Below are 13,840 nucleotides of genomic sequence, written 5' to 3'. Positions count from 1 at the left end.
AATAACAATATCTCTAAGACCTGGATACCAGTGATTATATACTCAGTTATTTTCTGCTCATCTTTACGTTGCTCTTTGGGACCAGGAATAAAACCTTTGAATTTGACACAGGACTACAACTCTAGAAAGAACCTCTATAGAGCAGTATTCTATAATGATCCTCTATAGAGCAGTATTCTATAATGATCCATACAGAGCAATGGTCTATAAAGATCCTCTCATAGAGCACTAGTCTATAAGGATCCGCTCATAGAGCAGTAGTCTATAAGAGTCATCATAGAGCAGTAGTCTATAAGGTCTCTTATGGCGCGTTTCCACTGCAGGGTGCGGAACGGATCGGATCGCAAAGGTGCGGGTCGGGTCGCGTTTCCAATGCCAAAAGTGGGCGTGACCCGGACTTTGCCGTACCCGTTCCGGCCCCATTCTCGGGACTCCTCCGTTGGGTTACTGCAAACGAGACGAGACGCCTGAAAGGGTCCCTTGAAATTCTAGGTACACCCCCCCTCCGTTGATTGGTCCACAATCGTCACTTCCGGGTGACGCGGGGATAAAAACAAACGAACAGTAGCCTCGAGGTATTATTCTTTACAATTAACTTGTCGCGTAAAACGCTTGCTTGGGCGAACAAGGAGGTGGAGACGTTCGTCTGCATTCTTGGGGAGGAAGACGTTGTTTACGATGTTTACGTAGCTGCCGCGGCGATCGACATCCGGCCTACCACAAAGGGTACTGTCGGCAGTGGAAACGCGACCTCGGAACTGAGCTGGGCTATACCGCCCCCTCCCTACCGCACCTTTGCGATCCGATCCGTTCCGCACCCTGCAGTGGAAACGCGGCATTAGAGCAGTAGTCTATAAGGTCTCATAGAGCAGTAGTCTATAAGGATCCTCTAATAGGGCAGTAGTCTATAATGACCTATCATGGAGCAGTAGTCTATAAGGATCCATATAGAGCAGTAGTCTATGAGGATCCTCTATAGAGCAGTAGTCCATACGGTCTCATAGAGCAGTAGTCCATAAGGATCTATCATAGAGCAGTAGTCTATTAGGATCCATATATAGCAGTAGTCTATAAGGTATTATAGAGCAGTAGTCTATAAGGATCCACATAGAGCAGTGTTCTCTAAGGTCTTATAGAGCAGTGGCCTCTAAGGTCTTATAAAGCAGTACTCTATAAGGATCCACATAGAGCAGTTGTCTATAAGGATCCTCTATATAGAGCAGTTGTCTATAAGGAGGGTCTTACAGACACCTCATGAAGTTGATTCGTTGGTCAGATCTGATGCAGTCTCTTGATTGGTCGAACAGGGGAGATTCTGTGATGTCACACGCAGGAGTCACATCCATTGGCTGAGATTTCATGAACATATATGATAACATATACATGGCAAGTCTTGAAACCTTTTACCGCCCGTTCTGATTGGCCCATGCCCTGCAGAGGGAGGGGCCAACCAGGTGAACCATTGGAGGAGGTGAATGAGGAGGAGGAGGACATATTTGGTCTCCTGTACATCACAAGGTGGTCGGCTGACCAGCAGCTGAGAGAGAGAGAGAGAGAGAGAGAGAGAGAGAGAGAGAGAGAGTTTTAATGATTCCCAAAATTATTTAGAAAATGAGTCTAATGTACATCCATACATCCATGACTGTTAAGTATACAGTCCTTCAGCACACACACACACACACACACACACACACACACACACACACACACACACACACACACACACACACACACACACACACACACACACACACACACACACACACACACACACACACACACACACACACACGTACAGCGGGAGCGGATGTAGCACTGGTGGCAGTTGAGGAGTCCGTTCCTGATCCGGACGTCCGTTCCCGTGGTGGTGTCCCCGAGAAGACCCCGACACACCCCGCACTAAGAGAGAGAGAGGGGAGAGAGACCATCAGACCAACTGAAGGAGAGAAACCATCAGACACACAGAGACCAACTGAGGGAGAGAGACCATCAGACACACTGAGAGAGAGAGAGGAGAGAGAGACCATCAGAAACACTGAGAGAGAGAGAGAGAGAGAGAGAGAGAGAGAGAGAGACCATCAGAAACACTGAGAGAGAGAGAGAGAGAGAGAGAGAGAGAGAGAGAGAGAGAGAGAGAGAGAGAGAGAGAGAGAGACCATCAGGAACACTGAGAGAGAGAGACCATCAGAAACACAGAGAGAGAGGGAGAGAGAGAGAGAGAGAGACCATCAGATACACAGAGAGAGAGGGGAGAGAGACCATCAGACACACTGAGAGGGAGACAGAGGGGAGAGAGACCATCAGACACACTGAGAGAGGGAGAGAGACCATCAGACACAGAGAGAGAGACCATCAGACACACTGAGAGAGAGAGAGAGAGAGAGAGAGAGAGAGAGAGAGAGAGAGAGAGAGAGAGAGAGAGAGAGAGAGAGAGAGAGAGAGAGAGAGAGAGAGACAGAGAACCTTGAAACACTGGATGTGGAAGAAGAGTCCGAGCGTCTCAATGATCATGGCCGCGCCCTTCCCTAAGGCCCGCCCACAGCTGGAGCACAGCTTCCTGCCACTCACCGACCTGGGGGGGGGGGGGGTGTTATTAAATTACAGAGGAGATAAAGGTGGAGGGGAAAAGACAAATGGAGAACATGAGAAGGAGAGGAGGAGAGGAGGGGAGAGAAGGAGAGGGGAGAGGAGCAGAGAGAGAGGAGGAGAGGAGAGGAGGAAATAAGGTGAGAATGAGAGAAGAGGAGGAGAGAAGGAGAGGATCCAAGGGGCGGAGCTGCTTCCTGCCCAGACCCTGTCCCCCAGCCTGACTGTGTCAATCGTACCCATCGGTGATTTAATAAAGTTAAGCTTGAAGAGAACAGAGGATAGACAGTGGAGATTGGTTCTATAGATCTAGAACATGTAGAATCATCAGGAAGCTCATTCTAATTAGCTAGAGCTCTCTTAGTGAACGTAGATACAGATGAGTACAGAGACCGAATCAAAGCGTAGATTCAGAACCGTAGAAGCTACAATAAGAGCTGGAAGGGTTGCAGGGCGGCTCTAGAATCACAGCTCGCAGTGAGCAGGTTAAAAGTGGTTATTCTGGGTTGTGAATATACCGAATTGTGAATTAAGAAGCAGGTTACCACTGGGAAACACACTGGCACGACATACACGGCCACACGGCCACACACACACTTGTTGGCACACGCAACCACACACACACACTTGCTGACACACACTCACTGGCACACGCCTACACGGCCATGACCAAACACACACACACACACACACACACACACACACACACACACACACACACACACACACACACACACACACACACACACACACACACACACACACACACACACACACACACACATCCATGCTGGCACACACACACACACACACACACACACACACACACACACACACACACACACACACACACACACACACACACACACACACACACACACACACACACACACACACACACACACACACACACACACACACCAGCACACGCGTGAGGGCTCAACGGGTGTGAGTGCAGAGATGATGTCATCGACAACAGAGCCTCTGTTTGCCGCATATTGTGAGGAGGAGGGGGGGAGGGCCCTCGGTGCATTGTGGGTAAGTAGCAGAGCGCGCAATGACCGGGCGGAAACAGTACCTGTTGGGGGCGGGGCAGGGGGGGGGCTTAGAGTTTAATTCAACAGGACGGCACCTGAAAACAGACAGCAACAACATGACGTCACACCGCTGCCCGCACCCCATTGGCTGCCGGGCCCCGCAGAGAGAAGCCAATCAGCAGGCAGACCGGGGGGTGACGTAGACCTCCACCCGCCTCCACCCTGAGCGGTCCTGAGTTAACGCTAACCCGACGCGAAGTTAAACATTACGTCAGGAATAGTTAACGACAGATATTGGCGAGAATATCTTCGACGCTGTCGTGAAGTTTGAGCGCCTGATGGCCGGAGAGCGACGAGGGGAAATAGACAGGAGTGTGCTGCCACCTGGTGGCCGTTATCAGGAACTGCAGCCCGTTTCACAGAGATGGGAAATACATACTATAATGTCCTGTGTGGAAAGGGATTATGGACGATCTGGATCATTTTCAACACACACACACACACACACACACACACACACACACACACACACACACACACACACACACACACACACACACACACACACACACACACACACACACACACACACACACACACACCCACCTGCGGTCTCCTTTGGGTTTGCTGGGGGTGCTACGGTCCAGGACCTCTTCCTGCTTCTCGCTGTGGGCGGGGCTTCTGGCAGGGGCCATTGTTGTGGGCGGGGCTTGAGGCAAGGCCTTTTGTCCGTTTTGCATAGCCTGGTGGACAGCTTCTGATTGGCTGCTGTTGAGACTGAAAGAGCTGCAAGACAAGAGTTACACAGTCAGACCATACATGGGCATACACACGCAAATATGAAGCTTCCTTTATGATTAACTGGAATCATAATATGGGACACTCTGGAGCTGTGATAAAGGACAGACTGCAGCTGTGATAGAGGACAGACTGTAGCTGTGATAAAGGACAGACTGTAGCTGTGATAAAGGGCAGACTGTAGCTGTGATAAAGGGCAGACTGTAGCTGTGATAAAGGGCAGACTGTAGCTGTGATAACAACAGACTGTAGCTGTGATAAAGGACAGACTGTGATAATGGACACAGTCATGTGATGAGGTGAACCCTGACCTCTTGGCGGTCTTCATGCTATCATCTGCTGTGCTGATGTCACTCGTTCTGTAGTTTTCACTTCCAACCTGTCAGCCAATCACAAAGGATGAAAATAGGAAACTTAATAGGAATTTGATATAATACAATATATTAATACAAAATGAAAATAATAGAACACAATATAATACGCATATAATATAGCATGACTATAATATAACATGTATATTAATAACATGTATATAATATGATCCAACAAATAAAAAGTAACATGAATATAACAAAATATAAACAGGAATAAAATATAATCGCAATATTATATAATAGTAATAATATCAGAACATTTTCCTAATAACCATCAGATCCCCACCGACTGTCTCTCCTGGTTCTCCCAGCTGCTCAGCGAGGGGGCAGCGACCCCCTGTGGCGGTCGCGGGTTCTGCATCCCCCGGCGCGGGGAGGGGAGAGAGGCGAGGGGGGAGTCTAGGGAGGGCAGGGGGGAGGTGAGGGGGGGCAGAGTCTCCTGCAGCAGCTTACGCTCCTGGAGTCACACAGAAATAAACATACATACATAAATATATACGGTAAACGGTAAATGGACCCAATTTAATGCAAGGCCACACCTAGGCCTTAGGGAGCATTTTGGGTTATTAGTCTTGCTCAGGGACACCTCAACACTCATCTACGAGTCGAACTCGAACCTGCTCTATCTCTTGAGTCACTGCCCTCCCATATATAAACCAAACTCTAACACCATTTAGTCATTGAGGAGACGATTTTTCCTGCAGTATCTCCTGAATAATATGCTAGAACACTAAGTAAGACTCATAGCCATGTCTGAGTTTATCTGCTGAGCTACAGGTATTATCAATAGTCCTCCAGTACTGTTAGCACATAGAACTCTTCCAACTCCCTGTTTCAACAAATATTACCCACATGCATCACAGTTATTAATATAAGTACCCTTATCTCTTGCACACACACACACACACACACACACACACACACACACACACACACACACACACACACACACACACACACACACACACACACACACACACACACACACACACACCTCCTGGTGGTACTTCAGCTCCTCCTCCACCACCTCCTTCTGGGCTCTCTCCCACTCCCCCCTCAGTCGCTCCTGCTCCCGCAGATACTGCTCCTGTTACCACGACAACAACATCAGCACCAGCACAGGGACACAACCTCAGCACCACATTGCTGCTTCTCCTGCTTGTAAGTGAGTGAATGAGTGTGTGAGGGAGTGAGTGTGTGAGTGTGTGAGGGAGTGAGTGTGTGAGGGAGTGAAGGAGGGAGCGTTCGGGAGTATGTTTGGGGTATGAGAGGGTTGAGTTTAGAAACAGGGAACGCAGAAAAAGCAGCCAATCAAAGTGTTCCGACCGACAGAGTTTACAGATATACTCAATCTGATTTAACAGTTATTCCAGTTTTTCCTGATATTTGTAAAACCCAGAGTGATGGAGAGACATAGAGAGAGAGAGAGAGAGAGAGAGAGAGAGAGAGAGAGAGAGAGAGAGAGAGAGAGAGAGAGAGAGAGAGAGAGAGAGAGAGAGAGAGAGAGGTTGATAAAGGTAGAGAGAGGAATAAATATAGACAGACAGAAGAGAGAGTGAAAGTAAATAGTGAAAGGGGGACAGCAGAACGTCAAGAGTCTCCGAGCAGCGAGCACAGAGCCCACAGAACACTGAACTAAGTCTCCTGAACAGAGCTGAGCCGGCTTGTCTGCATTAGAGTTGGAGTTCAGTTTATTTCAAATCTTGTATACTATTGTCGGGACCCATGAGATGCACTCTTCCCTGCGTGAGACGGTGAGATGGTGGTACTCAGAGAAAGCTATGCGTTGTTAATCAGCGTTGTTTTTCTAGGGCGTTCTGACACCACCTAGTGGCCGATGTGTGAACTACACTAAAACGGTGGAGCAGCTTGAGACTGGAGAGCAAAGCTAGCTGTGGAGATATGTATCTCCTAGCATCACACGGAACTCTGCTGGGTTACTGCCTAGCTCTCTCTGTGAGCTTACATGCTATGGTAGCTCACGCTGTTTTGCGCATTAAAACATGCATGGTTTATATTGCATGCCACCAACGAGTCAAACCCATCGACTCAAAGAGCTGATGCTTTTGAACGTCAATGTTTTTAATCTCTTCCTGTAGGCAGAGGGCGCCAGAATCACATCTGATCCTCACGAGTCACGACAGAGTCAAACAGACCGGGACTTATTTTAAAGTAACTAGAGCACATGTAGGGGATGGAGCTGGCGAGCCCTGCTAGTTAGTGCCTTGCTTGGGGTAGCTTCAACAAGTTGAAGTATGCGTGGGATCGAAACATACGCCCTGGCTTGCACCTTCCGCAGGGTACAAAGGAATTTAAACGAGTGAGCCTGGCTGAGTCAGTGCCTTGCCAGGCTGCCCAGGGTCCATGTTAAAGGTACAGAGGGAATGGAACCAGCAACCCTGGCAGGTTAGTGCCTTGCTCAGGGTACAGGTTAAAGGGAGACAGGGAATGGCACCGGCACCCTGGTGCCTTGCTCAGGGTACCTGCAGCAGCCGGTCCTGGTCCTGCTGCCACCTCTCCTGTCTCCGCCGCTCGTCCTCCGGGTCCCAGGGCCCCCGCTCCCCTCGGAGTGTCCCCGGGGGCCCCTGGATCCCCACACACACACACACACACACACACACACACACACACACACACACACACACACACACACACACACACACACACACACACACACACACACACACACACACACAGATAACCACACACACACACACACACACACACACACACACACACACACACACACACACACACACACACACACACACACGTTGAGGGAGAAAGGAAAGGGAGACAGAGAGTTGTTCTAACACAACAGAGTACAGAACACTTCTACAACACGACTACAACGACGGTCGACGGATCTACAAGACTGCAAGACCACAACACCAGGCTCAGAGAAACTACTGGAGGGAGAGAAGTAGGGAGAGAGGTACAGAGGGAGAGGGAGAGAAAGGGAGAGAGGGAAAGAGGAAAACAGAGGAAGAAAGAGAAGGAGAGAGAGTGAAAGGAGAGCCATAACTGGAGTAGTATGGGCCATGTGCCGTGGGTAATAATAAACAGTGTTCTGTTTTCTAAAGTTTCAGTCTGTAGTGTTCATGTTCATGTTTAGATCACATCCCATAAACAACGCCTGGCGGGGGGTCCGTACTCACGTTGCTATGGCGACCCTGCTCCTTGCCATCTGCAGGGGGAGAGAGGGACACAAAGAGGGAGACAGAGAGCTAGCGTTAGCCGCGAGCGCTAAAGAGCTGCACGCTAGCACACAGGGGGACATGCGACGGCTGAGGGTTAGTGATGTTAGACCACAACATGGAGGCGTCTCAGCAACAACATCCGTTCAACAAGAGGTTCTTCACAAACACAGAACACCAAGCAAGTCTGTGTGGATGAATCGGAAAAACCCACCTATCAGACGATCGCGTCAGCGGGCTCGTAACACACCCTTACTAAAGATTTCTATAATAACAGTGGACTGTACTGGTCTGGTCGTAGTAGTAAAGCAGTATTAACTAGGGGTGGGAATCACAGGGTACCTCACAACACGATACGCGATACATGGCCCGTGACACGATATTATCGTGATACTGAGATTCTGCGATAATCTATATATTATTAGACAATCCTATAATGATACATCACGATATATGTCTCACGATGAATACAAAATGACTGTGAAAAGGTAAAGTGCTGAACTCTTTATTTCACAGTCCAATCTGAGTTTTTGGCTAGTTTTTCAGCTACTCGTCTTTGGCTAGTTATAGTTATAGTTTCCTTCATTCTTGTGTTGAGCGCCACCTGGAGGAGCAGGGAAATCAGTTCAGAACGCCTTATTTAATTAATTCAAAGATCGATATTTGGGGCAATATCTCCTGACGAATCATTCAGGAACAAAGCATAAAAAAAAAAAATAAAATAAAAAAAGCACAAAGCATATATTTTCTTTTTTATAATTTTTTTTATAATTTTTTTTTACAAATATCATAACGGCATTTGACACCAGTGTATCGATCCTTGCATCGCACGGAGAAGGACGACGATATATCGCCGTATCACTATTTTGTCCCATCCCTGGCATTAACCACTCACTGTTGTTAGCGAACATGTTAACAAAGTCCAAAGCAGAAGCGAACCGAGAACAGCAACAGAAGCTAAACAAGACGCAACAAGCTAAGGGAGTGGGGCGGCCCCTGACGGCAGGGGGGGGAGACCCTGTACAATATCTGAGGGGCGGAGTTACCTGGCGAGAGGAAGAACTCCCGACGGGAACTCACACTGTTTAGGAGCTCTACATGGGGAGGGGGGGGAGGAGGATGGTGGAGAGGAGAGGGGAGTGGGGAAAGGAGGGCGGAAGAGGGGAGGAGGAGGGGGGGAGAGGGGAGGAGGAGAGGAGGGGGAGGTGGGGCGGAGAGGAGGTGGGGAGGAGAGGGAGAGGAGGAGGAGGAAGAGAAGAAGGAGTCAGGCGAGGAGCAGACCTATCGCTCTCCTGCGAGCGAAGGTGAAACACAAAAAATATGACCTTTCACCCAGGAAGCAAACCATAAGAAGCAGGAGGAGGAGGAGGTGCAGGAGGAGGAACGGGCCTTAGTATTATGGGATGTATTCACCTGTTCTGGTGGCAGAGGGAGAGCTGTAACCGAGGGAGATGGAGACATCTGGAAGACCGTCTGATGCGTAGGACCAATCGGGCAGCGAGCCGCTGGGCTGCAGACACACACTAGGCTCTGATTGGACAAGAGGGGGGGTGTTTGGTTTTGGAGTCTGCGTCGGTTCCATGGACGTGTTCTGAGGTTCTGTAAGGGAACACAACAGACCTGATGAGGTTCTATTTCAGCGACACCAGATCACAGCAGCACAGCGAGACACACGGACACACTGATCCGTGTGTCTCGGATCAGTGCTGTTCCTAAAACTTCCACACGAGGGCAGACGGTGAGAGAAAATGTCCTTTACTAATCAAACAGGAAACTAGGGGGTCACAGCAGAAAGACTGAAACAGGTATAAAAATACATAAATTAAAATTAAATAAAAATACAAATATCCTATATACAAAACGAGAGATGTAGAAACGTAGATCTATGTACCCAATAACAGAATTAGAAACGTAGATCTATATAAACTATGAGAGTGTTAAAAATGTAGATCTCCAGTCATAGAACCGAGTGTGACGTCTGACCTGGGGGCGGAGCTTCAGCCTTTGGCTCCTCCCTCTTCAGATGGTCAGCAGTTTCTCCGCCTCCTCTCAGCTCCCCTTGCTCCTGGAGGAGAAACAGGAGGTGTGAGTCTTTATGTAATACATCACGTAATAATGTGTCTAACCCCAACCTGCTCCTGAATGATCTGTCTCTGTACTGTCTAACCCCTACCTGCTCCTAAATGACCTAATCTAGACCGAGTGTTGATTGGTTGCAGTATTAGCCCCTCCCCCTCCTCACCGTGGGGGCGGAGCTGGGACTGCCCGGGGGGGCGGGGCCCAGGGGGGCGAGGCTCCGGGCTCCAGGACCGGGCTGTGGAGGCCCCTGGATGGCGACAGGCAGGGCCAAGGCGGGCGAGGGCAATGTGGGCGTGTCCATGGTGGGCGTGGCCCGGGGAGGCGTGGCCGGGGTGGGTGAAGGGGGGAGGAGAGGCAGTGGTCGGGAGGGGGAGGGTTGGAGGTGCGAAGGAGAATCTGTTGGCGTGCTGAGGGCGACATCATTTCCGGTGTCTCCGGTGACGAGCTTCAAAATGTCCGCCTGTTGGGGGGGGGGGGGAGCAAGTTAATTCATTTACCAGGAAGATCTACATATTAAAATACCTTTTGATGTGAGAGAGGGGGAGGCTGGGAGAGGAGGTTTCATGACGAGACCTCCCCCCCCCCCCCTGTGTGTGGGCTCTCATTGTGAGTCTGGGATCCACTTCACAGGGCGAGTGGCCCCACTCATCTGCTCCTTAAGTCAATAGGACTGGGGCCCCCCCATTCACCGGGGGCCCGACCACATTCCACGTTTCATAAAGACCTCGACAGAAACCCCGTAACCCACGACGACGGATCCACCCTCACCAGACCCTGAACCCCCCCAGACCCCCCACCCCCAGACCCTACAACCCCCAGGCCCTACACCCCCAGACCCTACACCCCAAGACCCTATAGCCACCAGACCCTGAAACCCCCAGACCCTGAAACCCCCAGACCCTCCACCCCCAGACCCTACAGCCACCAGACCCTACAGCCACCAGACCCTACAGCCACCAGACCCTGAAACCCCCAGACCCTCCACCCCCCAGACCCGCTAGAAAATTCACCAGAGGGGAGAGACGCACCTTCCCACTCACAGGTCCTGGTTCTGCTGAGGGTCCTGGAGAACCAGGAGATCTAGAGGGTCCTGGAGATCCAGAGGGTCCTGGAGATCCAGAGGGTCCTGATCCCCGGGGTCTGGAGGGGGAGGCGGGGGCCCTGGGGAGGGGCCGGGGGCTCAGCAGGGGCCCGGCTTCAGGGGAGAGGGGGGCACGTGAGCAGGGGGGCTCCGAGGACCGCGAGCGAATCTGCGGGCGGTGGGGGGGCGAGGAGGGGGAGGAGCCTCGGGGGACCTCCTCCACCCGGGCCTCCACCGTGGCGGTGAAGCGAGGCGCCGGCGCCGACTGCTGCCGCAGGAACCTCATTGGTCCGTCGGAGTCGTGGGCGGGGCCGAGGGGGGAGAGAGGGGAGAGGGGGGAGGCAGGGCCGTGGTCCAGGAGTTTGGGCAGCTGCAGCCGCTCCATCACGGCCTCGCTGATGGAGAAGCGCTGGGTGTAGCGCTGGAGCACCACCGCCGCCTCCTCGGGGGAACGGGCGCTGCGATAGGCCAGGCGTAGCTCCTCCTCCCGACGCTCCCTGGGGGGGGGGGGGGGAGGAGAGTTACTAGGCAACCACACTCTCATCCGCCTCAACACACGTTCACGACTTCCTCAGATGGAGGAGGAAACTCAAACTATGTCTAATAACACATTATAGAACGTTTAACGTAAACAGGAAACAGGAATTAGTCAGATAGAGGTGTAAACAAAAAGTAGAGTCAGATAGAGATGTAAACAGGAAGTAGGGTCAGAAAAAGATGTAAACAGGAAGTAGAGTTCTGATAGAGATGTAAACAGGAAGTAGAGTCAGATAGAGATGTTAACAGGAAGTAGAGTAAGATAGAGATGTTAACAGGAAGTAGAGTTAGGCGGAGGTATGATGCAAAAACAAGAAGTTGAGCTTTGTAAACAGGACATGAGGTCGTACTTGTCCTCCACGATCTCGCGGTACGTCTTGATGCTCTTCCTGCGCTGGGCGGATGCTCCGCCGCCTGACATCAGCTGCTCCATCCTCTTCCTCTCCTCCTCCTTCCTCATCAGGTCCTGAGACACACTGCGCCGCCGCGTCTTCCAGCGCGCCAGGTCCTAACACACACACACACACACATGCACACGCACAAAAAACATATAAAGACGCACCATATACGCAGAAACACACACACACACACACATACACACCATACACGCAGAGACACACACACAATATAAGAACATAAATGCCTAAATATCCATATTTAATATACATACAAATGTATTAATGTCGACACACAAACACAGACACATGTATATAAATATACATATTATATAATAATATAAATATACATGTACATGTTTTTACAGACGCACATTTTAAATAAATACATTTAACCAACAATGAGAAATACATTTAAATACATTTAACCAACAAACAGGAAGTAGAACATCACAGACTACAGGAAGTAGATACAAAAGGACAGGAAGTGGACAACAACAGGACAGGAAGTGCACCACAACAGGTCAGGTAGTGGAGGAGCTCACATCCTGCCAGTGGTCGTCGTCGTCCTTCATGCGGTGGTACTGGCTGTGGATCCCCTCGTGGCGTGCCTGGCAGTGAGGCTGAAGCCCCACCTCCTCGCCACGCATGTCAATCATACTCACACTCCTGGAGATAAACATACACACGCACACCCACACACACACAGTTAGATAGACAGGCTGTACATCTGTCTCCCTGTCTGACTGCACCTTCTGCGTCTCCTCAGGGAACCTCCAGCTCTATAGAGCTAGAAGAGTCAGCATAGAGCTAGAGCAGTTAGCATAGAGCCAGAGCAGAAGAGTTAGCATAGAGCTAGAGCTGAAGAGTCAGCATAGAGCTAGAGTAATTAGCATAGAGCTAGAGCACAAGAGATAGCATAGAGCTGGAGCAGAAGAGTTAGCATAGAGCTAAGGCAGTTACCATAGAGCTAGAGTGATTAGGATAGGGCTAGAGCAGAAGAGATAGCAAAGAGCTGGAGCAGAAGAGTTAGCATAGAGCTGGAGCAGTTAGCATAGAGCTAGAGCAGAAGAGATAGCATAGAGCTAGAGCTGAAGAGTAAATATAGAGCTAGAGCGGAAGAGATAGCATATAGCTAGAGCAGTTAGCATAGAGCTGGAGCAATTAGCAAAGAGCTAGAGCAGAAGAGATTGCATAGAGCTGGAGCAGAAGAGTTAGCATAGAGCTAGAGCTGTTAGCTTAGAGGTAGAGCAGGAGAGATAGCATAGAGCTAGAGCAGTTAGCATAGAGTTAGAGCAGAAGAGATAGCATATAGAGCTTGTGCAGGTAGAGTCCCTGCTGTCTGGCCTACTCTCTGCAGTGGCTACTGATTAGCATTCAGAAGGTAGCAGCGTGCCTCCACCACTCATGTTCAGTTCCTTAGCAACACAGCAAACATCTCAAACTCAGGGGGGCGACGTGCTCAGTGAGACATGCCGCGGATTCCAGTTAGGTCTGTGTTCAGCGTTAGGGTCGGGCCCAGTGTTAGGGGTGGGCCCAGCGTTAGGGGCGGGCCCAGCGTTAGGGGCGGGCCCAGCATTAGGGGCGGGCCCAGCATTAGGGCACGTCTGCGATGGGGCAGGCAAAGAGTTAGGGGCGGGCACAGCGTTGGGGACAGGCCCAGCGTTAGGGGCGGGCCCAGCCTAAATGGCGCATCCAGCATTACGGTTGTGTCCATAATAAGGGGTGTGCCCTGGGATAGGATTGTATACAGCCT

The 13,840-nt window shown here is 50.5% G+C and overlaps 1 protein-coding gene across 1 annotated transcript in view; it reads right to left on the bottom strand.

Annotated features, from left to right (window-relative positions):
- Nucleotides 1-1,389: 1,389 nt before the first annotated feature.
- The window catches only part of LOC132466297 (LIM and calponin homology domains-containing protein 1-like), a 47,210-nt gene continuing 34,759 nt past the window's right edge, over nt 1,390-13,840 (bottom strand). The window contains 17 exon segments of the mRNA XM_060063445.1: nt 1,390-1,537; nt 1,797-1,899; nt 2,464-2,572; nt 3,665-3,718; nt 4,230-4,409; nt 4,733-4,800; nt 5,082-5,252; nt 5,790-5,882; nt 7,279-7,380; nt 7,954-7,982; nt 9,039-9,086; nt 9,406-9,591; nt 9,976-10,057; nt 10,235-10,531; nt 11,100-11,649; nt 12,040-12,197; nt 12,630-12,753. Coding sequence (XP_059919428.1) covers nt 1,512-1,537; nt 1,797-1,899; nt 2,464-2,572; nt 3,665-3,718; nt 4,230-4,409; nt 4,733-4,800; nt 5,082-5,252; nt 5,790-5,882; nt 7,279-7,380; nt 7,954-7,982; nt 9,039-9,086; nt 9,406-9,591; nt 9,976-10,057; nt 10,235-10,531; nt 11,100-11,649; nt 12,040-12,197; nt 12,630-12,753 — 2,380 coding nt within the window. The 3' untranslated portion in view covers nt 1,390-1,511.

Source organism: Gadus macrocephalus, chromosome 10 (genome assembly GCF_031168955.1).
Source record: "Gadus macrocephalus chromosome 10, ASM3116895v1".
NCBI lineage: Eukaryota > Metazoa > Chordata > Actinopteri > Gadiformes > Gadidae > Gadus > Gadus macrocephalus.
The sequence above is the reverse complement of the archived record's forward strand: the minus strand, read 5'-3'. Positions and strand labels throughout refer to the sequence as shown.